The 25,602-nt window shown below is 39.4% G+C and overlaps 1 protein-coding gene across 3 annotated transcripts in view; it reads right to left on the bottom strand.

Moving 5' to 3' along the window:
* Positions 1–25,602, bottom strand: part of lamb3 (laminin subunit beta 3) — a 50,162-nt gene that overhangs the window by 8,346 nt on the left and 16,214 nt on the right. For all 3 annotated transcript variants that reach the window (XM_043716642.2, XM_087973552.1, XM_043716643.2), the window contains exons 5-17: positions 21,954–22,027; positions 20,583–20,768; positions 20,258–20,321; positions 19,648–19,847; positions 18,570–18,690; positions 17,662–17,850; positions 16,088–16,284; positions 14,823–14,931; positions 11,765–12,134; positions 9,616–9,785; positions 5,901–6,109; positions 4,469–4,657; positions 4,032–4,176 (exon numbers count right to left, since the gene is read on the bottom strand). In XM_043716642.2, coding sequence (XP_043572577.2) covers positions 4,032–4,176; positions 4,469–4,657; positions 5,901–6,109; positions 9,616–9,785; positions 11,765–12,134; positions 14,823–14,931; positions 16,088–16,284; positions 17,662–17,850; positions 18,570–18,690; positions 19,648–19,847; positions 20,258–20,321; positions 20,583–20,768; positions 21,954–22,027 — 2,223 coding nt within the window. The remainder of the gene's footprint in view (positions 1–4,031; positions 4,177–4,468; positions 4,658–5,900; positions 6,110–9,615; positions 9,786–11,764; positions 12,135–14,822; positions 14,932–16,087; positions 16,285–17,661; positions 17,851–18,569; positions 18,691–19,647; positions 19,848–20,257; positions 20,322–20,582; positions 20,769–21,953; positions 22,028–25,602) is intronic.

Below are 25,602 nucleotides of genomic sequence, written 5' to 3'. Positions count from 1 at the left end.
AACCAAAGTCTTAAACAGTTTCAACAATGACTTACCAACTTTAATACTCAATGTCCTGACTGATGAAGGCAAGCATGCTGTTTACCTTCTTCACCACTTTATCCATTTATGTTGCCATTTTTCAGGGATTTATGGACTGGACCCCAAGATCTTTCTGGATCTCAATGCTCCTGAGGGTCCATCCATTTACAGTATACTTTCTTCCTGTATTTGTCCTCCGAAAATGCATCACTTTGCACTTGTCCAGATTAAACTCCATCTGCCATTTCTTTGCCCAACTATCCAACTGATCTATATCCTATTGCATTCTTTAATATCCTTCTTCACTATCCACAACTCCACCATTTTTGTGTCATTTACAAACACACTAATCAGATCACTGAAATTTTCATCCAATTCATTTATATATATTTCAAACAACAGAGGTCCCAACATTGATCCTTGCAGAGCACAGCTGGTCACAGACCAGAGAAACACCCCTTCACAATTACCTCTGTCTTTTATGGCCAAGCCAATTTGGTATCCAACTTGCCAACTCATCATGGATTCCACATGACTTGATCTTGTCAAATACTTTAGTAAATTCCTGTAGAGAACATCCACTATCTTTCCCTCATCAATTATCTTCAAGTTTGTGAGACAAGATCTCCCCTGCATAAAGTCATGCTGACTACCCAGAATAAGTTCATTCTTCTCCAAAAACAAGTAAATCCTGTCCCTAAGAATCTTCTCGAATAGATTTTCCCACCACTGATGTAAGGCTTACTGCCCTTCAATATTCTACCATATCCCAGTAGCTCTTCTTAAACAAAAGGAACAACATTGGCTGTTTTCCACTCTCCGGGACTTCACCTGTGGCTGAAGAGGATAGAAAGATCTCAGCAATCTCCTTCCTTTGCTCCTTTAATATCCTGGGATAGATACCATCAGGCCCCAAGGACTTATCTACCTCAATGTTTTTCAAGACCCAATAACTCCTCTTCATTAATATCAACATGCCTTAGCACAAACAAACCTTTCTCGAAACTTACCACGTCTTTCTCCTTGGTGAATACCAAAGTGAAGTACTCATTAATGACCTCACCCACTTCCTCTAGCTCCACAATAAATTCCTTCTTTTGTCCTTGAGTGAATTGTTAAGTTTGCAGAAGGCACAAAGATAGGTAGAGGGACAGGTAGCATTGAGGAGCTGGGGAGGCTGCAGAAGGATTTGGACAGGTTAGCAAGTGGGCAAAGAAGTGGCAGATAGAATACAACGTGGGAAAGTGAGGTCATGTAATTTGGTAGGAAGAATGGAAGCATGGAATATTTTCTAAATTGGGAGAAAGTTTAGAAGTCTGAAATGCAAAGAGACTTGAGAGTTCTAGTTCAGGATTCTCTCAAGGTAAACTTGCAGGTTAAGTCAATAGTTAGGAAGGCAAATGCAATGATGGCATTTATTTTGAGAGGACTTGAATATAAAAGCAGGAATGTACCTGAGGTTCTATAAGGGTCTGGTCACACCATATTTTGAGTATTGTGCACAGTTTTTGGCCCCATATCTTAGGAAGGATATAATGGCCTTGGAGTGTGTTCAGAGGAAGTTTACGAGAATCATCCCAGGAATGAAAAGCTTTACATATGAGGAATGTTTGAGGACTCTGGGTCTATACTCGATGGAGTTTAGAAGGATGAGGGAAGATCTAATTGAAACTTACAGAATAATGAATGGCCTGGACAGAGTGGATGTCAGGAAGATGTTTCCATTGGTAAGAGAGACTAGGACCCGAGGGCACAGCATTAGAGTAAAGGGAAGACCTTTTAGAACAGAGGTAGGGAGAAACTTCTTCAGCCAGAGAGTTGTGAATCTATGGAATTCACTGCCACAGATGGCTGTGAAGGCCAGGTCATTGAGTATATTTAATACAGAAATAGATAGGTTCTTGATTGTCAAGGGGTAGGAGAATGGGGTTGAGAAACTTATCAGCTATGATTGAATGGCGAAGCAGACTCAATGGGCTGACTGGCCTAATTTATGCTCCATTCTTATGATCTTATTCTTTCCATAGTTATCCTCTTGCTCCTAATATATGTATAAAATGCCTTGGGATTCTCCTTAATCCTACTTGCCAAGGACATTGCACAGCACTTTCTAGCCTTCTTTTTAAAGTTCTTTTCAGCTTCTTTAATAATAGATTAGTAATTGATTTAATTGCTGCTTTAATATAATGAACAGATGAATTCACTTTATGTTCATCTAATAATATCAACAAAAATAATTTATGGGTTTATGTAAATTCTCAAATCCATATTGCCTCTCATATAGAAAGAATAAGAAAATGAAGAACATTCAGCACTCAAAATATATCAGGACAGTGGCCAACTCACCCAAATTGCCCTGAAGATTCAGTCATGGGGTTGGCAACTGGAGAAAAATCATCCCATACTCATGAGAAACAGAATCTGCAAGGAGCTGTTTGTCCAATCACAAATTCCCTTTCTCCCTTTCCCAAAGGCAGAATGTGTGATTGGAGGAACAGCACTGGTGGGAGAGCGGGAACCTGTGATTGGGTGAGCTAGATGTGTTGCTAGGCACAACATCCAGCAAACTTTCAGGAGGTTGGAGTAATGGATATTCAGAGAGTTGATTACCCATTGAGGCATAGCCTGACTGTCAGCCAGGCAACAGGCAAGGCCCAAGTGTTCGCTGGATGGGTGGTAGATGGAAGGAGTAGGAAGTGGTAAGAGACAGAGTGTGAGATTCACAGACAACAGAAGCTGCTACTTTCATCCACCCTGCGCTTATTATTTAATAGTATCCCTTTTAAACCCTCTGTTAGTGTAATTCCTTATCCAACTTCAGCAAACAGACACGCACTTGAATTATTGTACAGAAATGTTTGATGTACTTGCAAGGTATCTTGTTGAATTTTTAATTATAAAAAGGTCCTGTGTACCCTGAGTGTTCTGGTTGGGGGTATGGGGTGGTGGGGGAAGCTGTCGGAGGTAAGGAAAAGCAGGGCTCTGGGTGTTATACTGAAGAGGGCTAATTACAATTGGCAGCAACATTGCTCTTGATAATAGGATCTCCATAATGTTTTCAAAAATAAGTGAGAACTACAGCATGCCATTGACATTTTTACCCAGTTAAGGAACCAAGTCTTCCATGCCTCTTGTGTTTTAAAGAATGCTGCATCCAAATTTATCTTAAGTGAACAATAATTAAAATGTTCCAGTAGATGACTCTACAACATTAGACAAGGTCATTGATGGTCATAATTTAAAGCCACAACATGATGGTAAACAACTGCTCAAGGGCCCAAACTAAAGTTTATCAAAAGCTTTAAAAGTGCTCATTATTGAACCATCAAAGGAACTGGCTGATCAAATGCTCAATAGCATTAAGTGTTTGCACAAAAATATTGCTGGCTCTAAACTAAGGATCTTATGATTATTGGTGATGTTTCTTCAAAAGATCAGCTAGCTATCCTGGAACAAGAAGCAAATATTGTGTATGGTGGGGACAAAACATAAATGCAGACCACATTGTTACTACATGACTGCTTCATCCAATTTGGAGTCTATGAAAGTGAAAAGTAAGGCACTGAAGATGAAAAGGTAACCGTCTCACAAAGAACTCGAGAAAGAGAAAAACAGACCCCCAGTGATACTTAAACAGGAAAGAACAGTTTTGCTGATCTTCAATATGAAACACTTACATCATTGTAGCACCAATGTAATTGAATTACAGCATGCACTGATTGTACTGTTTATTTACTCTTACTGTATTGCAGCTTTTACAAATCATGAAAGTTTATTAATGCAATGCAGTTCAGTTAGACCTTTTAGACAGGTCATTCTATTAGTTTTAATATATTCTACTTCTTGCTTTGTGACAGTACAATCAGTTCATGGAAGTAGGAAAGGGCATAGAGTGCAGTGAATGAGATTGTAGCCCAACTTTGCATATGCACTGTTTGTTACCTTTAAACAGAAAGCTACTGTGTTTTTTCACCTGTGATAATTAAGAGTTTAGAATGCTGATTACATACATGTTAGGAAATCTTTAATTGTGTTGATGAGGGTCTTGATGTCTGCAATGTTGTTGTGCATCTGATCTTTGGCTGAGACAATTTGACTTGTCAAACGCAGAGTGTGGTTTTTCATTTGTTGTGCTTTTTGGTCGGTATTTTCAAGCTGGAAATAAACATGGCTTAAATTATATCCACATTTTCCACTAACGATGCTTTCACAATTTGGTATCAGTGTCATGACCTTGCCAGTTGAAAATAACCAAGTAATAATCAGAGTATTAAGTATTTGCAGTTGTTTTAAAATTCAGTTGTTGATTAAAGTAGCAAAAATTGCAATTCCACCAGAAATAACTTTTAAGGAAAACAATTGTATGTTGCTTCTGAAAGATATATGAAGGAAATATTATATAACAGAATATTTCATATGTTCTGAATATTGTAGAAAATATTGATACCCGTTTGGTGAGTTGTGTTATTCTGTAGGAGATATCGGGTAGGGAGGTACTTCCTCTCTCAGCATCTTCAATAGCTTTCTCAGCCAGATGACGCGTTCCCTGGCAGTTGATACCCTCGCATGTTGCAGGACAAAGGTCACCATGGCACTTTTCTGGAGTGCAAGGCTCCTCCCTAGATCCACCACAGACCTGAAGAAGCATCATCATAGTTCATAGATCATAAAACTAGTAATAAATCTTCAACAACAACAAACACATTCACAATAAGATTATTTAAAATAGGCTTTGCAATGTTCTAAAAGGAAAATCTTTCAGATTTTCACAGCTCCTGGTGCATGAGTCTGTAGGCTGGTTGCAATATTTGAATTGTTACAAGTTATGAAGAACCTAAGTTTGCACCTCCATGAGGTTCATTAACTAGAAGCAAAATTCAGCAAAGTGCTTGTGCTCCGATTTAATGCTCTACACGAATAAACTTTCTGCCAATAATTTCTGAATTACATACTAATTGAACTGGATGCAGTTACATTCATGTTTCCAGGGCTAAATAATGAAGTCATGTTTACATTACTCCATCCAAACTAAGCACTGGTTCTTCATGTGGATGAAACTCAGGAGGTTGGACTCTTTGAAAATTCTAGAACGATATAATACTTTTACTGTGTTTTGGATGTAGGTTTGCTCACTGAGCTGAAAGATTCATATCCAGACATTTCGTTACCTTACTAGGTAACATCCTCAGTGGACTTCATGCAAAGCAATGCTGAAAATTCCTGCTTTCTATTTATATGTTTGGACTTCTTAGGGTCGGTGATGTTATTTCCTGTGGTGAAGTCACTTCCTGTTCCTTTTCTCAGGGGGTGGTAGATGGGGTCTAACTCGATGTGTTTGTTGATAGAGTTTTGGTTGGAATGCCATGCTTCTAGGAATTCTCATGCGTGTCTTTGTTTGGCTTGTCCTAGAATGGATGTATTGTCCCATTCGAACTGTGTATCATTGTGCTCTTGGAAATTGGAGCTCTTGTGAAGAATTAGACATTCAGTTTCAAATTAAACAAATGTAATCAAGGTTGAAAGTAACAAATCACAAACAGAATGCTTTAGTGGTGTCGCTCTTAAGTTCAGATGTAAAATGACGTGTAAGTGAACCACATAACAGGAGAAATATATTGAAAGATGTTGTGTTGTGTCTGTTATGACAGTTGACTGAGAAAATAAATGGTCAGAAGCCCTGTGCACTGTGAATGTAATTACATTGTCTAAATTGTCAACATTTTCCTGGACAAATACAAATATGTCAATTCAATTGCTTTTTGAAATATTCATATACCTGAATGGAACAGATAATGGCACTATTATAGCTGCAAATTCTACCTGCTACCAAATGCTCTTTGTGCTAATTAACATATTCTACTATTAAAATGCCCACTTACTTTGTTGATGAGAGGATTTATATTGGGAGATTTCAGACCATCTTTCAGCTTCTCCAGGTTATTCCTATTGTCTGTGTTTAAATGTTTAGTAAGCTGGTTTGCAGTTAACCGTGCTTCTCTAGATTTAAGAATGGTAGGTTCCACGCGAACAACCCTGTCTTTTGCTTTTCCAGACCGTAGATACGATGAAAGAATGTTGTTGAAAGTACCTGGTGGAAATATAAATCATCAGTATCATTAATATAGATATTCTGTGTTCAGGCGTCACTGTTCAGAAGAAAGGTGAATTGTTTCTTGGAAATGGTTGCTGGGCCCTTTGCTGAAATATTTGAACCATCGATAGTCACAGATGAGGTGCCGGAACACTGGAGGTTGGCTAGTGTGGTGCCACTATTTAAGAAAGGTGGTAAGGACAAGCCAGGAACTATAGACCAGTGAGCCTGCTGTCAGTGGTGGGCAAGTTGTTGGAGGGAATCCTGAGGGACAGGATGTATATGTATTTGGAAAGGTAAGGACTAATTAGGGATAGTCAACATGGCTTTGTGCATGGGAAATCGTATCTCACAAATGATTGAGTTTTTTGAAGAAGTAACAAAGAGGACTGATGAGGGCAGAGTGATAGACATGATCTATATGGACTTCAGTAAGGCATTCGACAAGATTCCCCATGGGATACTGGTTAACAAGGTTAGATCTCATGAAATACAGGGAGAACTAGCCATTTGGATACAGAACTGGCTCAAAGGTAGAAGACAGAGGGTGGTGGTGGAGGGTTGTTTTTCAGGGATCGGTGCTGGGTCTACTACTTTTCATCATTTATATCAATGAATTGGATGTGAGCTTAAGAGGTATAGTTAGTAAGTTTGCAGATGACGCCAAAATTGGAGGTGCCGTGAGCAGCGAAGAAAGTTACCTTAGATTACAACAGGATCTTGACCAGATGGGCCAATGGGCTGAGGAGTGCCAGATGGAGTTCAATTTAGGTAAATGCAAGGTGCTGCATTTTGGGAAAGCAAATCTTAGCAGGACTTATACACTTAATGGTAAGGTCCTAGGGAGCGTTGCTGAACAAAGAGACCTTGGAGTGCAAGTTCATAGCTCCTTGAAAGTGGAGTCGCAGATAGATAGGACAGTGAAGAAGGCATTTGCTATGCTTTCCTTTATTGGTCAGAGTATTGAGTACAGGAGTTGGGAGGTCACGTTGTCACTATACAGGACTTTGGTTAAGCCACTTTTGGAATATTGCGTGCAATTCTAGTCCTTCCTATAAGAAGGATATTGTGAAACTTGAAAGGATTCAGTTCAGATTTACAAGGATGTTGCCAGGGTTGGAGGATTTGAGCTATAGGGAGAGGTTGAGTAGGCTAGGGCTGTTTTCCACAAAGCGTCAGAGACCGAGGGGTGACCTTACAGAGGTTTATAACATCATGAGGGGCATGGATAGGTAAACAGACAAGGTCTTTTCCCTGGGGTGTGCAAGTCCAGAACTAGAGGGCACAAGGTCTTTTCCCTGGGGTGTGCAAGTCCAGAAGTAGAGGGCATAGATTTAGGGTGAGAGGGGAAAGATACAAAAGAGACCTAAGGGGCAACTTATTCACACAGAGTGTGATGTATGTGTGGAATGGGCTGCCAGAGGAAGTGATGGAGGCTAGGACAATTGTAACATTTAAAAGGCATCTGGATGGGTATATGAATAGGAAGGGTTTAAAGGGATATGGGCCGGGTGCTGGCAGTTGGGACTGGATTGGGTTGGGATACCTGGTCAACATGGACAGATTGGACCGAAGGGTCTGTTTCCATGCTGTACATCTCTATGACTCTATGAATCAAATTCCCTCATTTGTGAGTTTTTCTCATAGACTTAAGCTCCTATCCACACCACCCTGTGGGGAATAACTACCATATTCCCAGGAATCTGCCAATACTGCACCATTCTACTCTCAGAACTATGGTGCAGAGAGATCCTGATGCAGGGATATTGCTTCAATTCTCCCTCATCTCACTGAAAGGTGCCTCCTGACGCAGTGACTGAGACTGAAAGCTCCTAATGTTAGGCGGAGAAACGTTTCTAACCCTTTGGTGCATTATACGAACACAGCAATATCCAGACTCACAAGACTAAATAACTGCAAACAATATTCCTTTCCAAGCATCTGTTCTGTCTTTCTTGTCTCACAGATGCCATTTGTTCTTTGATATCTGGCATGTGGCCTCTTGTCAAGATGAGTTTTAATGTGACCATTTATGCTTTATTCTAATCTGGGCGACACCAATAAAAAGGATAGCCCAATCCTGTCATCCATCTTCATACATCTTCTCAATAAGTCATTGCATCCTGAGCATCCTGCTGCAGAATACCTGACTGGTTTGTTATCACTTTTTTGGGTGCCCATTAGGCTCGGATGCTGCCTGATTGCTGTGCTCTTCCAGCACCACTGATCCAGAATCTGGTTTCCAGCATCTGCAGTCATTGTTTTTACCTCAGAAATTAATAACCCTAGATAAATATATAGATGGGCATGTAGATATTATATAGTAGGGTAGTATTGGGTGACACTTGGTTGAGGTTTAAAGGGTTGAAACAAAATACATTGAACATAAGCATTACCCAGAACAGTGCATAGAAGAGACAGGAGCCATTTTGCTATAAAAAGGGACATAATCATGGCAATGCATGTAAAAGTAGGCACTTGTTAATATCACAGAGAAACAATTACAAATGGGAACACTTTGCATTTTTAATTGATATGGTCACTAGAAATGGGCACAACAGGAGGTTAATTAGACTTGGAATAGAAAGCATTTATCCTAACTGGAAACGGGTTCAACCCTTGAATGACATATCAATGTTGTAACTGTCTGATACAGATTATGGTCAGGTAATCATATAGTATCCTGCAAAGTGGTTAAGTACGGAAAGAAACTTTTGTTCATTGAACAGCCTCTCTCAAGCTGTATCCCTGTATGCATATGATCAAATAAAGCCTTTTCCTTGTTTGGACTCTAATTTGTCACTGTGTCGAATCTCACTTTCAGCAATATTTCTTAGCCAGCAATAAAGATGATCTAACTCAACCCAAACTGAGATTAAGCTAAAACTTTCTGGATTCCTATGTTCTCATCCATTCTTTTAATCTCACCATTTGCTTCCTATTCAAAAGACCCTCTGATCTTTCACCCCACTTCCACCAAACTTCCTGCCCCCAAAACAAGTACCCTTCCCCTCCACCACCATAACCAGCGCCCCAAACCCCGACTCCCACTCCAATTCTGAATGATCTGTCCTCAGCAAAGAGCTCAGCTCCATTCCCTTATGCACTTACTTCGATGAATTTTGAACTGAGCACCACATTCAGCTGCTTTTCCATCATCATTGCCTCTGTGCCCATTTTGTGACTGGGCATCCTCCATTAGCAGAGATTAACTTTTTACTTAGCTCCTGTTTTCTCTCTTTATCTGGAACCCTGCCTCAATCTTTTAATTGAGAACTGCCAACGTGACATTCGCTATCTCATGTTCACTGCTCCCTTATAAACTGTAACCCTTTACCATGTACCATCCTGGTCTATTCCACACTCTGGTCTTCACCATCAAAGGATACCACTGTCATTAAATGATACTTTAGGTTAAAACATATCTGCTCTTAGATTATGAATGATGAAAAACTGGGCATTTACAAAAATAGAACAACAGCATAGCTTCCAGAACTTAATACCTTGAGTGCCTTGTGAGCCTTCACTGATGAAAATGTCAATTTTTTCTTGTGTGCTCTGTATTTGACTGTTGATGTTTTTTACATTATTGTTCAAGATATCCATTTCAGTACGTAGACGATAACTTTGATCCACAATATTGGTGTCAGAATTTATCTGGTCAGCTTCTGTCCTGTTTCCAAATAGAAAAAAACAGGCTGAGGAATAGGGTTCTGACTTAATACAGCATCATCAAACAGGGGAGTAGCGATACATGGACCCTACTGAACCTTGACATGTATTATCATGGAGCTCCCACATCTGTAATTTTTGCTCCAATCTCACTTGTAATACAGCTATAGCGAAAGATTGAACATCTTGACATAGATCAAACTGGGATTATTATACAACGAAGCTTGGTGTTGTTGCATCCTCATGCTCCAGACAGAGGCTTTTTTTAAAATTCAGGTTTTAAGATCAGTGATTCAGTCTAAATCCTTCAGTTGTGCTTAAACCAGATTATTATCAGAAAAGTGGAACTGCATGCCTGGGCTATCTTAAGAACAACTTCAAACCCCAGTGAAGTTATTGCATATACTCAGATCTTTAGAGGAGATTTTTTTCACCCAAAGGGTGGTGGGCATCTGGAACTCACAGCCTGTAATGTTGGCAGAGGCAGAAACCCCCAAATTTAAGAAGTATTTAGATGTACAGTTATAATGTCAAGGTACACAGGCTATGGGGCAAGTACTAGAAAATAGGATTGGAAAAGTTAGGTGGATGCTTTTGACCAGCATCGACAGGATGGGTGAAAGGCCCTTTTTCTATATTGTCGACCTCTCTGACTCTACTTTTGCCACAGGAAAAGCTTGTAACATGACACTCTGGGGATACATAGGTCCAGAATAGATTTATTATTTCTGTATGTCTTGCCATGCCTGAATCTGTTAATGTATTTATGTACGATGTTATAATTTGAAACTGTAATCACTGTTATGATTGCTTTGATCCCAGCTGATGGTACTATTGGACAAGTCAGATCCCAGAGTGAAATCTGGCTTTATGGATCATAGATTTATTCTTTTGCTTTGTTAGTTAATGTAGTAGTTAGTCACTGAGACATATTCACATGTGAATACAGATTTTCATTAACAATAGAAGTTTATTACACAAAAGAGCAGCACAATTAAAACTGTTATCTCACAGTGCCAGGAATCTGGGTTCAATTAGGGTGACTGTCTGTCTGTGTGAAGTTTGCATGTTCTCTCTGTGTCTGCGTGGGCTTCCTCTGAGTCCACTGGTTTCCTCCCACAATCCAAAGATGCACAGGTTATGTGGATTGGCCATGCTAAATTACCCTATAATGTCCAGGGAAATGTAGGTTAGGTGGGTTAGCCATGGGAAATACAGGGATAGGGTCAGGTGGATGAGTCTGGGTGGGATGCTTTTCAGAGGGTCAGTGTAGACTTGTTGGGCTGAATGGCCTGCTTTCACACTGTAGGGATTCTGTGAAGAAATAAAAGGATCAAACCTAACTATCTAAATATAGAAGACAATCAGCAAGATCTAAAATATCCATCAAAACAACATGTTGACGAGATTCCCAACACATACTCAAGTCCAGAGAAAACCCCCATCTCAACTATTTAACTATGTAGCTTCTTTACAATGGACTTTGGATACAGTTGAATGATTTCCAAATCTGCTGATGCAAACTTTTTCACAACTTTTTCTGAGAGACCAGTCGTAACCAGATAGTTTGAGTGGTTTCACTTAAAAGGTCTGCAGATTTCACACTAAATTTTCCTTGAGTCCTTGATTCAAAGCCTTAACAGAAAAACTGAATTTCTGATATTGTAGCACTTCCTCAGCACTGCACTCAAGTGTCAGCCTCGGTCATGTGCTCAAGTCTTAGTAGTGAATGCTTGAACTCATATCCTGCTAATTCAGGCACTGATGAACATAGTGATAAATAACCCGCTTCTGCCAGGATGAGGCATAAACATAATAAAAGGCACACATGGAGTAGGGCAACAAGGTGAAAATTAAAGTCCTGCATAGGAAGTGAGACTTAGATTTTATACTATGTTATAATTTGAAGTGTAACTGTTGCTGTGATTGTTAAGCTTGACAATATGCAATGACAATGAAATGAGACTCAATGCACCCTACCTGAGCCGATTGTAGTTGTTGTACACATCTGTGATCGTGTTGTCTGTCACAGCTGGATTGCTAATGATTGCTTGAACTTGCTGCAGTTTGTTAGTGAGGCCACCTATCTCAGAATCATAATCATTTCCCCCTTGAGCCGGCAGCTTTGTGTTTACCAGGGCATTGTGTCGAATGTTCAATGTGCTTATTTGATTATCCACAATCTGGAAACATGGGTGACACTGGTTGCACTTTGGAAAGTCAGAGCAATATCCACGAAGCTGCTTGCACTCGTTACAGAGTACCCCTGTAACACCTGGACGACACAGGCATCGTCCTGTACTCTTGTCACATCCGCCAGTCACGGTACCTCTTTCATCACAATTGCACCCTGTCAGGACAGTAAGTTTCAAAGAGAATTGAATTAGTGCATCCAACTATCATCACATGGCACCAATGTTAATAACATAATTGTAACATAATCAAGACCAGAACAAGGTTTGACTTAATTTCCAACAATGGAAGACTTGTAGATGCTGATAGTTCCACCTTAATTTCTACCTTTTTTAGGAGGTCCGAGTTGGGAAATGGTTTAGTAATATCAAGAAATTTATCAGAAGGTATATTTCTGTTAGCACCCTTGCATGTTGTTATGCCTGCCTATATATGGAGGGTGATTTGTTAATGTTGCTAAAGAGACAGCAGGGGAGTTAAAAATTAAAGGGCTGGGTGAAAAAGAGAACATTAGGTGGTGTGGTGAGAAAGCAGGAGGTTGGCGTGAGACTGCATGGTTTTTGTTGAGAAAAACTCCTGCAAACATCTGATGGATTAGGCATTTCAAATTGGGGTTTTGTAATAAATTGTAATGAGCAAAATATCAGCACAGAATAAGGAGAGTGACATAATTTTACTAATAATTCCTATTAATTGTAGAATCCATGTCTTAACTGTTGCTCTCAATCAAACCATTACATGGAGCTCTTCTCTAGTTAAAGACAAAGCATCAGAGAAAGATTTCCAACATTGTAGGAGCACAAACAGCTTCCTTTAAATTGTGTTTGAATCTGACTAGACCAGTTTCCCTATTGTAGGCACATAACTTCAGAAATGAGAGAGAGAGATTTAGTTATGAGAACAAAAAATAACGGGAATAAAATAAATAGTTAAAATGATTTTTCTGAGGTACTGGGATGAATTTTCACAATGCATTCTGTGATCAATTACAATTGTGAAGACTTAGAATAGTGAAGTGGAGGGGAGAATAAGACAAGGTGGGGAGAAGTTTGAAAGGGTTGATGAATAGAAAATGTAAACCTGAATTTTCAGATATTACCTAGAAGTTATTTTCTTAGCCGCACCCAATCCTGGGAAGGGTACATTAATGTTTCTAGAGTGTGGGAGTGAGGGGTGTGGTATATGTATGTATACTTTCCACTCGGTCATTGTCCGAGCAGAGTAATCTGCCTATGTTTACTTGTTCTGTCTCTCTTCCCAGACAGATGGATCCTGTTTCACTTTATCAGCCCCACCTCTTTCTATATTTGTTTTGATATTGATTGACTCTGTGTATCTTTCTTTTCATTGTCTCATATTAATATCACATCAGCCATTTTACCATCACCTAGTTCCCTTTAAAGTTGGCTCCACACATACACATGTATAAAAAGAGCAGGATGTATGTTCCCCCCCTCCTTTCTAAATCCTATTCACCATTAATTCTTTTTTCTATTCTATCGAAGTGTTACACTTGAAACATTAAGATAACAGCTTACTCCAGCGATGCTGCATGTTTCCAGCATCTTCTGTCTTTGTTTTGGAGATTACTGGTGAAACCATGTTGTGGTGTCATGGGTCTTGCCCATCACCTGAGGAACTGGCAAGAGATCACAATGCCTCTTTTCAGGAAGGCCTGTTGAAGTACAAGCCAACCAGGTGGGGGGTATGGCCAGCAAGGAGCAAGGCCACAGCTCAGTCATTTGGTTGAGTTTGTTCTGCAAGAGATTCATGAAGAAGTGTTCAGCAGGGTAGATGGGTCAGAAACAAGGGCAGGAAGTTGGCTGTCATCAGGAAGCCCCTTTCCTCTTCTCTAGTACCTGAGAAGGTGCTGATTGCCTTCGACTGAGGTCCCATCTCACTTAGAGGTGGGAAGTGACCTGCATAGGGTGGCAGGCCCATCCACAGATGAGGTAATCTCCCACTGGCACTGAGGTGAAGTCCTTAAGTGGTAATTAACTGGTCACTCAAGGGCCCAATTGGACAGGAAAGTCAACCACGGACCTTCCTGCCTGGAACAGAATTCTGGTGGAGGTGGGAAGACAGCAGGGTTCAGTAAGACACTCTACTGCCTAACATCTTCTTAGGGAAAAGATTCTAGAATAGATTTCAAAATATTCAGACACTTCCTTCTCTTCCCAGCCTCCAACCCTCATCATCAGTGAGAACAGAGAATCCCATTCGATGTGACATATTTTATTGTGAATAAACCAGTTAGAATCATTAAGTAAGAATACAGTTACTGATCCAGAACAAAGCATAGCAAGTCCCGTCACTGAAGTTGAATACTTAGCTGACAATTTACTGTGTGAAAGCAGCGCTCTGCACGTTTCTTTTAATTCACTTCTGATCAGATGACCTTTTGTCATTACACCATAGGTAATTGTAAAATGTGCTGTGCTATGTTTTCAAGAGAAGACTAATTTTGAGCTAACATTTTACTCCTTACAATGTGGTATGGTACAAGAAAGTAAAGTCAATCCTGCTATAGCTTCACAGTGATTTCTTCTCCGTTTTGATTTTAGTCACTTCTGTTGTCAAAGACATTCCTTGCTTATGCTTCAGTTTCTAAAGTCTGTGCCAAAACTTAGGAAATGGAGCTGTCTTGTGACACTTGCTTCAATTCACACATAACCCTACTTCCTTTCACAGGAGCCTGATGTGCAACTTCCCTTTATGCTGCAAAAATAACCACCTGGCCATTGGAAAATCTAAGCCACGGTTTCCGACAATTTAACAGAAAGGTCCCAAGATGGGTTCAATCAAGGTAAAGATATGTGTTTTTGGAAATGCTTCAGACACTTACGTACGCATTGTGTACCCCAACTGTAATAGTTATCTGGACATTCTTCCAAATTTGCTCTTGCACATGTTCTTCCACTATTTGCTGTCTTACATGGACACTGACCTGTAACCTGGACAAAACAATATAGTAATGCATCAGTAATTTGTTGCACCATGGCTGTTTGAAGAGCTGCAAAACATGCACCTTTTTAGTATTTCAGTGAGGCATATTGTAAGCAATGTGTGTATGGTGATATGGTAACTGAACATATCAGCAAGATTTTTTTAAAATCATTCAAGATTTGGACACCATTTTCAATCCCAAGAACAAACTATAGATTTTAACCTGCACTATTAGGATGCAAGTGCATAGACGTATCCAAGAATGACAGGTTATGTTAAGTGAGGTTCCTGTCAAGACTCTGCGATGTTTTACTATGTTAAAGGTGATATATAAATGCAAGTTGTTTCCAATCTCTAACTGAGTCACACATGCAAATTATATCACATCTTAGACATGCTGTAAAAACTAGGTAAAAACAATGACTGCAGATGCTGGAAACCAGATTTTGGATTAGTGGTGCTGGAAGAGCACAGCAGGTCAGACAGCATCCGAGGAGCAGCAAAATCGACGTTTCGGGCAAAAGCCCTTCATCAGGAATAAAGGCAGAGAGCCTGAAGCGTGGAGGGATAAGCTAGAGGAGGGTGGGGGTGGGGAGAAAGTAGCATGGAGTACAATAGGTGAGTGGGGGAGGGGATGAAGGTGATAGGTCAGGGAGGAGGGTGGAGTGGATAGGTGGAAAAGAAGATAGGCAGGTAGGCATGGAGTACAATAGGTGGTGGATACCCAAGTAGGAACCATACATCTCCTGAATCATATCAAAACACATTCCATGGAAATATATTGGTACAAAATTATATTTCTTAACTTTACATTTACAGTAGAATATGACCATTCTGATAATACTTCAATATGCAATGTGTCATGAACCCTGAGTTTAAGGCCATGTCTTTCTTTTTTCTGTCTGAAGGTATAGCATCAGCAAAATCTGCAAGCCCTCTCAATGAGAAAACATTAGAAAATCATCTCTGATGGTTCACTTCTGATTTTTTTTCCACACTTTGTAGATATTGGCTTGGCAGCACAAACAGAATCACTTGAATGAATAAAAAAAATCACTAAAGTAATTAACAACAAGAATGAGTCAATTGATATTCAGCTTAAGCACTTCTTTATTTCAAATGCGTAGCAGCATTTTTAGTGGTGCGCTGGAAGTTATACAGTACCTTGTCACAGCGCTGGCTGTAAGAGTTTCTGGAATCACACTGACATGGCTCACAGCCAATTCCTCTTCGCAAGTTCCAGAAGCCTTCAGCACACCGGTCGCAGTTTGGACCCACCACATTTGGTAGACAATTACACTGGCCTGTGGTGGGATTACAGCTGCTGTCAGGTTGCAATCCCAGTCCATTGCATGTGCATTCTGAAAAATGAAGGAAATCCTTGAAGCATTCATGTTAGAATATTCTTTTTTTTTACTAACTTATGGGACAGATCTTCCTCTTTGTTCTTGGATGAGAAATACACATTGCGTAAATGGAGGAAACATGAAAGTCAGTCAGTGAGAAATACTCTGTCACATATATTTTAGACTCGTTAAATGGGGATATACGTCTGTGTTTGGAAATTAAACAAGTTTTGCCTGTTGTTGCTCAGTGTTTGTCTCAATCAATAGCACAATTGCCAAGACATAAAGAACATTTTTCTCCACTGTTCCTCACTACTGGCCTCCAAACCCATGAGTACCTCTTCTTTAAGACAGAGTCAGCCATGGCTTAGGGACATGAGATTGTCAAGACAGGCATGATACTTGGTCATGATAAGAACATCTATGTAGAGTCTTTTAAAGTGGAGAGGTTCTTGTGCTGCACCTACTACAGGGTTTTGGCTGATCAAGAAATTCTCCTGCTCTTACCACTTGCCATTGACTAAACAGAAGGATTTACACATTGATGCCTGGCTATGTCTAACACCTCCTATAACCATCCAGCCCTGAAGTGGAATTTAAACCTTGAGGTTTCTACAAGACTTCCTGGTTCACTGGTAGCTCTCTTGCTTCATGTAGGAAAAGTGCGGATTCGAGTCTCAGTCTGAAAACCTAGCATATAATCCAGGCTGCTTTCAGTGGGGAGAACTACAACATCAGTGAAGACTTCAGTGCAAGGCCCCAGTTTCTGAAGAATGGCATGCAGATGGTCATAAAATAACCATGGTAGAGTCTTGAAGTAAAATGAAGCTCTTCATAAACTTCTGGGAAAACGTTATCCCTCAATCATCAAATCTGAAACAGGCTGGGTCTGTTCATTTCTGACAGTGGAATTTAAATTGACCATTCTGCACAATACCGCTATGATAATATTTACATTGTATTGCTGTAAGTGTTTTTCAATAACTAAAGGTTACGAAACTTCCAAAATAAATGCAAGCTTTTTTTCTGCTTACAGTACAAGCTTTATATTTGTGTTTAGCATTCCAATGATTTCTGTGAGTTCTGAACTTATTTTATTGTGGTGAGTTTCTTGCTTTTAAGCTGGAAAGTCTGGCTTTTGACTTGCTTTTAGTTTTTCCTAAAACGTAACCATGATATCAAAAATATACCTGCTTTTTCTCATAAAAGTTACAGTTGGGTTTGATGCCATGCTCACTGTGACCAGTTTAAGTACAGTGGTAACATATCAAGAATATCAGGAAAACTATAGGAAATTAAAAGTTGGATATATTTAAGCAATCTATTGGTCTAGAATCTTCTTCCCTAACTCTTTGCTAACACTAATTTTAGTACTCTGTGTAATTTACTTACGAACACAGGCATCAGTTGCTGTAATATCTCGTTGTTGGTTGCGATAGAAAGAGGGTTTGCATTTTTCACAGTTGTTTCCCATTGTATTGTGCTGGCAGTCCATACAGACTCCACCACTGACTCCTCCACTGGCTCTGTACACCTCAGGATCAAAGCGACACCTCTGTGAGTGATTGTTACAGTTGCATTCTGTCGGAGAAAGTTCGAAAAACAAGTTATAACTAAGCACAGCATCCAACACACTCTAAGTGGATTATTAAGAAGTAAACGATGCAGAGGACCTTTGGCTTTCTATCCACATGATTAGGAAACTACAGTTTTATGGCAACTACTTAGAAACCCAAACTCCAGTCATAGGCCTTGCCTTACTGTGTGTAAGCTGTACTATCTGAATAAGGATCGTTTTTATCAGTTATGTAGACTTCTTCCAAGACAAAACCATAGAATATACTATGTAACTTTCATTCATTTGTTTTGACAAACGCAGATGCTGGAATGTGTGTGACTGATTTCCATGCACTCATTGTGAGTAAGGTTCTACAGTAGGAGCAAGTATTGATATAGATTACTACTAATAAAGGATATAAACAAATATCACTGCATTGGTATATGGAAGAGAGCTAATAGGAAGAATTTGATTGGCATAGAGCTAGTAAGAGAGTGAGATAGAAAGCTCAATGCTAATTAACACATAATTGCCAGGTAACCCCACCTACAGAATCAAAATTGGGCTCATTAAAGTATAGCACAACACATGCTCTTAATGTTATCATCAAATGAATGGCAATCTACAACTCATGGAAAATAATACTTTTAATTAGATGTCAGAAATCAGCATATGTCCTGATATCCTAAATCCAGGAAACTCTCACTTAGAGGCATAGAAAGAGTCTAAGGTATTTACTCACTTTTACATGGGTTAGTATTGTAGTCATCTGCTGGTTTCCAGGGTTGGTTATTGTAGAAGCTTGCACACATTTCACAGTTTTTACCTGCAGTATGGTGCTTACAGACACATTGTTCTTGAGTCTAAAAGAAATGAACAGAGACTTATTGAAACACAACTCTAAAAATACAAACAAGTGGCAGAGGCCAGATTCTAATTTAATTGCAGGGGCATCTAGATGTTCTCAATTTGATGGAAGAATTTACATGGACACTCATAGAAACAAATCTTGTGTTGAAGCATTTTTATTAATTTTGATTTAAACAATGTCATGTGGTAGAGATTTGAGTTAGCCTCATTCATGGAATAAAATTTAGATGTCTCATCAGATTATATCCTGCATTTCTATCAGTGTCATTCTTCCTCTGCATTCTGAAAGTCAGAACGTAAACATTGCAAAGAAAGAAGTTGAAGTATTTGTCTTGCAATCATCAGAACTAGGATGCAAACTTGGAGCCAGTATGAGAAGCGGGTGCTGATTTGTTGGGCTATTATTGGCAAAGAGTGCAGCAAGAACAGTCAGCTGACAATCATATTTCTCATACTAGGCAAGAAAAGTTTGATTGATCAGGACATTGACATGAGGATGTAGTCGAGAATCAGCTATCAAAATGATAACTTTATGAAAAAGATGCAATGTGTGTGCAAATTTACCTATGTACAACATGGCTGAACATATTTATATATGTAGCTTTGAGCACATCCAAATGTGTCATCCTCTGAGCCTGACTGATAATCTTAAATTGGTTTCTGTCGTAAATCTTAGCCTGGTCTTGACCATTTAATTACTGATTTCCACTCTTACATTCTGTATTGGCATATTGCTGAATTTGGGCTTCTAACACATATTCTACAGCATAATGACAGAAATCCTGCAGCCTAATTAAAATGAGTTATTATAATTGACATTTATAATTTTAGGAAGGACAAATTCTATGTTTAGCTGTAAGAAGTACTGGTATTTTAGATGTGATTCAATTTCATACTTATATTATACAATCTCTTGAGATGCAAATGTGAAATGGAAACCGGATTCTCACCTTTTTACTTGATCCTTGTGGAGTATACACAGAGTTTTCTTCTGAGGTGCAACTAGATGCATGGCCATTACAGAAACAGCTACCTTGAACCTTCATATCATACACAGCATAAAAGGTGTTGGCATTACTAAGCTCTTGGGATAAAGCTGGCTTGTATGGCTTGATAAAATTAATCCTCAGATTTGTAAAAGGGGTCATGTCTAAGAACAGAGAGACAGTGTTTGTTTATTTCAAAAATACATCAAGAGTTTGTGATTCTTCTGGATGTGCTGCAACTGTAAAAGACAGTTTTATATCTTAAAGATGAATATGACTAATTGGTGAATAATAGTCTGATTGCAAGCTTTGAGACAACAAGGCCATGGGATATGAGGCATTAAAGCAGATGATACAAACTCCTCAGATAAGGTATTCAGAGAAAAAAGGTGTGGTAAGTTTACCAGCTTCTCTGCCAATGTAAAATCAATTAGAAACACACAATGTATGAGCAGAAGTTCTAGTTATTCTAATTACTGTATCTATATATGAAAGTGTCATAAGACACAGAGATCAAAGTTGAGAGGTCATAAACTCAAATTGAAATTCATCTCACCAAAAGTTAATTACTTACTGTTAATCTTGTTACTCTTTGAACCACTGATATAATCAGCCAGTTTGAGGGGGTTAAAAGTAACCTGAAATCAACCATGGAAAAAAGAGATAGTCAAAACATTTGTTTTAATTGATACTAGTTTTCACAAATTGCAGTTGAGCAACATATTCAACAAACAAAATTGCTGATATTTGTGACTTTTTAGAGTTATCAGGTCACTGACTGACATGTTACAGCTTATACCTCAGCAATATGTTTGTTTAGTCTCTCAGCTAAAAGGGAGAGTGGGGAGTTGGTAAATAGAATGATGATTCTGAATACCAGTTTCTGTGGTAGGCTGTACCTGCTCATCTGATGAATCATGATTTCTTGACTGTTCTTGACAGCGCACATCATCAAAGCTCCGAGGCTGCCCTGTTTGTATTTGAGGGAAAGAGGCAGCACAGTCATCAGCAAAGTATTGATAAGGTTTCCAAGTTTGACCAAAATCTGTGGAGCGCTCAATCATCATGGCTGCTGGCCGTGGAGACTGAAATGAAAAGTATAGCAGAAAACATTAAAAGTACTCTCTTCATCAATATAATGCAAATTAATTGCATTCAGAGAAATTAGGAGGATCGTTTTTGCACAGGGATAAACAAATTCATAATTTATACTCTTGTATAGTGTTCTAAAGCATTCCTGAAGCATGCTACCTGAAAGTAGTCAGGTTAAATAAAACAAGTGTTTGAGTTTGAGCTGACAAAAAGACACATTTTGTTGATGACTTTTGTTCTGCTCTCATCAAGACAACTCACAAAACATACCAAAGTAAAAGGAACACAGCATTTATCCTGCATCAGACGAAAGTACTGATTGGTTGGCAAGTGGATTCTGATTAGTAGAAGTATTGTCCTGGAGAATGTACCTGTTAATGATGACTGATAACTAACTGCCATGGTATGTTTAAATTTTAAACAAGGCAGCTGAGTCTGTTTGGAGAAAGTGAGGACTGCAGATGCTGGAGATCAGAGCTGGAAATGTGTTGCTGGAAAAGCGCAGCAGGTCAGGCAGCAGAAGGGCTCATGCCCGAAACATCGATTCTCCTGCTCCTTGGATGCTACCTGACCTGCTGCGCTTTTCCAGCAACACATTTTCAGCTGAGTCTGATTGATCAAGGCATTGTCCTAAGAAATGAATCACAGAATGGATGTCATCTATTTTATTGTGTTGCAACAGGCAGTTTGTATACTTGTGCTTTCTGTCCAAAAGAACTTGATTCTTTGTATTAATGTTTGTTGCTTCCAGTACACACAAGAGCACTATATTACAAGTCTGACTAAGTTAGATGTTAGCACAATTTGTGGCACAATCAGGATCATATAACAAATGCTGCCCAATTATGCATTCACATTTAATGCTGGACCTTGTGTTATGGATTTTGAAGGTGTCGGCTTCTTAGATAAGGTTAAGAGTTGTAAAGAGAATTACAACTGGGAAGAATGATTCTGTCAATGAAAGATATGGTTAGCAATGTAACTCCAAGAAGGAACAGATTGGTAGTGACCTATGGTAAATATGACTCAGCTGTGACAAGAGCACAAATGGAAGTAGTATATATACTAATAGTAGTAAATAGAGGACAAACTGAGAACAGCATAAATACAGAAAGAACATAGACATTATGTAGAAAAAAACTCCACCCTCGGCAAACGTATTTAAGAATGTGTTTTACCTTGAATCGTAGAAGAATGTCATTAAGTTGGAATTTCCCATCCATGTCTAACTGTATAGACACTTGGTCCCGATCTGTAAATGCAGAGATGGAGTCAGATGATTTGAAACAACCAAGCTACACAGTATATTACAACACAGAAGTCACTCCCCATTGTTTTTCACTAGCCCTTCACAAGAGTGACTCAAAAAAAGTTGTTCCTATGCCCGTGTTGTTTCCTTGGTCCGTGAAAATGTAACAGACGTTGCTTCAATCATTTTCTGAGGCCAATTGTTCCATTCTAGATCAGTCTATTGTGTTGAAAGAAAACTATTTTCTTCTCATTCTCAATTGAGAACTATTTTAAATTGATGATGGCTCATCATAGGTGCCTCAGAGAAAATATTTTCCTAAATTTCTATATCAAGTGACAATAAAGAAATGGTAATATATTTCCAAGTCAATGAGTCATGTAACTTGATGGTGGCAATATTCACATATCCACTTGCTTATAGAATATTTGCTCTGTTCTAAATGGTGTCAAGCTTCTAGAGTATTGTTGGAGCTGTGTTCATCTAGGCAAGTGAAAATTATTCATGCACACTCCCTACTTGCACCTTGTAGATAGTGGAAATGTTTTGGGCAGTCAAGTGAGTTACGTGCTTCAGAATATCTGATCTTTGACCTTATATAGTCATCACAATAATTTATGTGATTGATCCAGTTAACTTTCAGTGCAACAGTTCCAAAAAGCTATAAGAAAAAGGAACAGGAGAAGGCCTTTTAGCCTTCAAGCCGACTCCACCATTCGATAGGATCATGACTGATCTGCCTTTACTCACATCCACTTTCCTGCCTTTTCTCCATGACCCTTGTTTCCCCCATTAATCAAGAATCTATCAATCACAGCCTTCAATATAGAAAAGGACTTTGCTTCATCAGCTCTCTGTGGCAAGGACTTCCAAAGACTCTCAACCCTCTGAGAGAAAAAAATTCCTCCTCATCTCAGATTTAACTTGGTGTCCCTTAATTCTGAGACTGTGCACTTTGGTGTATGACACTTCATGAAAGGAAACATCCTCTCAGGTTTATCCTGTCAAACCCCTTAAGAATCCTACATGCCTCAACCCTAAACCTAAGCCAAACACCTGTTAATCTTCTAAATTCCAACGAATAGAGTCCCAATCTGTTTAGCCTTTTTTCATAAGACAATCCCTCCATACCGAGGATCATCGTAGTGAACATTCCCTGTACTGTCTCCCATGAAATAATATCATTCCTTAAGTAGATCACCCTTGTATGTTGACAGGTGGGGCATTCGGCAATATCAATGCCACTGAATGCTAAGTAGATTTAGATAGACTATCTCTTGTTGAAGATGGTCATTACCTGGAATATGTGGCACAAATGATACTTGCAGCTACTCAGCCCAAGTCTGAATGTTATCGTGATCCTGCCACATATGATCATGGAATGCTTCATCAATTGAGAAGTTAAAAATGCAATTATTAGCAAACTTTCTGACTTCTGAATTTGTGATAGAGGGAAGGTAATTGATGCAGATCAGGTGATTGGAAATCGGTCACTATGCTGAGGAACTCTTGTTGTAGTGTTCTTGGCCTAAGCTGATCAGTTTCCAAAAACTACAAACATTATTCTATATTTTACGGTGTGACTCCAACCAGTGGAGAGTCTTCCTCCCTGATTCCCACTGACCTCAAGTTAACTCGAGTTGCTTGATTCTGCACTCAGTCAAAAAAAACTATTGATGTCAAGAGTAGTAACTTTCACGTCATTCTATGGAATTCATTATTTTGTCCACTTTAGGACCAAGGCTGGAAGGAGGTCAAGATCTGGGCTCACCTGACGAAACCCAAGTTAAGTGGTGGTCAGCAGATTCTTGGTGTTGCTTGGTAATACTGTTGCTGTCACCATTCATCACTTTACTGGTGATTGAGAGTACAATAATGCAGAAATGTATGTTCCTTTATGTTTTTCACAGAAAGTGTGTGCCATTGATTAGGTCAATATTTATTGAAAATGTCTAACTACCTGTTAGAGCATGTGAACATACAAAACAGGAACAGAAGTAGACCATTCTGCCCTGAGTCTGCTCTATCATTCCACAAGATCAAGGCTGATCTATTTGGCTTCAAGTTCCAGATTCCTATCAGGAGGTGATGGGAAGACACCTTCTTCAACGAATGCATTCCATGTGGTTTGTGTACCTAGGCTAACAGTTAGTCAGATTGGATTTATCCTGAGGTATATGCTTAAATTTCAAACAGTGCCACCTCTTCCTATTTCTATAACATTCTCATGCCCTAAAATCATTGTGAGAAATCTGCAATTTTCCAAGATTAGCCTCTTAGACACACCCCAGTCCCTTCATCCCACAATTAGTGACTGAACTTCAATTGTCTGGGCCCTATTCCCTTTTATTCCTAAACGTCCCTATCTTCCTTTAAAGCCTTCATTAAAATCCATCTGTTTGCATGGTTTTAGTCATTTTTTTCTAAACTTCCTTTGAAAATCCACATTCCCCGAATATTCCTTTGTATTGTTTGTATCACACACCTCCCAGTTACATTTCAATTTTATTTTAATTTTTGCATTTTCTTGTATTATGCTATTCTTTGATGCATCATTTACTTTTCTTTTCAGGAGTCCATTTATTTTTACACACTAATGTCACAGAGGTGATTTTGGAGGCAGCATGGAAATTTAGAACACTGTCCGCCAGGTCAGTTCCTCAATGTGGTCCTAACTCCTATAGATCTTCCTGGAAGCGGTCTCCCTATGGCAGTGGCTCCCAGCTTATCTATAGAGATCAAGGTATAGGGAAGAGCAATGAGTCCTTCATTATGTACAGCGATGGTGCTTTGATGCAAGATGGCCCTGCATACTGTAAGGTGCAGCATATTATGAGGCAGTCTCACAGCAGAGTATTAAGGGGACTATGGAGTCTGCTGTCCATGCTGCTGTAATGAAGCCACAGGGCTAAATGTCGCAGAGCTGCAGCCAAGTGCATTCTTATGGAACAGTTTCATCCTCTGCACTGTTGGCCGTAACAGCTCTTATTTTGAATAGCCCATTTTTAGGCATCCTCAAGCTTTGCCTGAATTGCTCCCACCTCTCCCAGGGACACTGCAGGCCAATTTCGCTCTGTGGGTTCTCCCAATGAGCCTCCCACTTACTGTCTTTAATTGGATGGTGAACACAAAGACCTCCTCTCTAATTGCAAAGTTGGGTCCACCATGTGGGGCTGGGATCTACAAATGGTGCTAACATTTCAGAACTTATAAGACTCCACCCAAGAATCCCATACTTGAAGACTTTTTACCTTTGATGCATTAATATATTCTTTGATTTGTCTACCCAGTTAATTTGGCCTGGATTCTTTCTTATCTCACTGGACTTTATCTTTTCCAGTCAAACTCTCTTATCTTTCTAGTGGAGTGAGCTGACCCTGGAGGCATGGCACCGACTGGCAGGTTGTCACAATTATTTGGCTGAGGCCAGAGGACCAATTTGGCTTAAGCCAAGGTCTGCCTTCCCAGGATGCTAGATTAGTTCCCTGCTGCAAGTTCCCATTCTGTAAACCGGCCTGAAACAATTCCTGGGCTATTGTGTACCAGATAAACTAGCTCTTGAACTCGCTATGTGCCTG

Source organism: Chiloscyllium plagiosum, unplaced genomic scaffold (assembly GCF_037043375.1).
Source record: "Chiloscyllium plagiosum isolate Xiang-an unplaced genomic scaffold, Cpla_swu_hap1 HiC_scaffold_26, whole genome shotgun sequence".
In the NCBI taxonomy this organism is placed as follows: domain Eukaryota; kingdom Metazoa; phylum Chordata; class Chondrichthyes; order Orectolobiformes; family Hemiscylliidae; genus Chiloscyllium; species Chiloscyllium plagiosum.
Note: the sequence above shows the minus strand (reverse complement) of the source record. Positions and strands in the feature narration are given on the sequence as shown.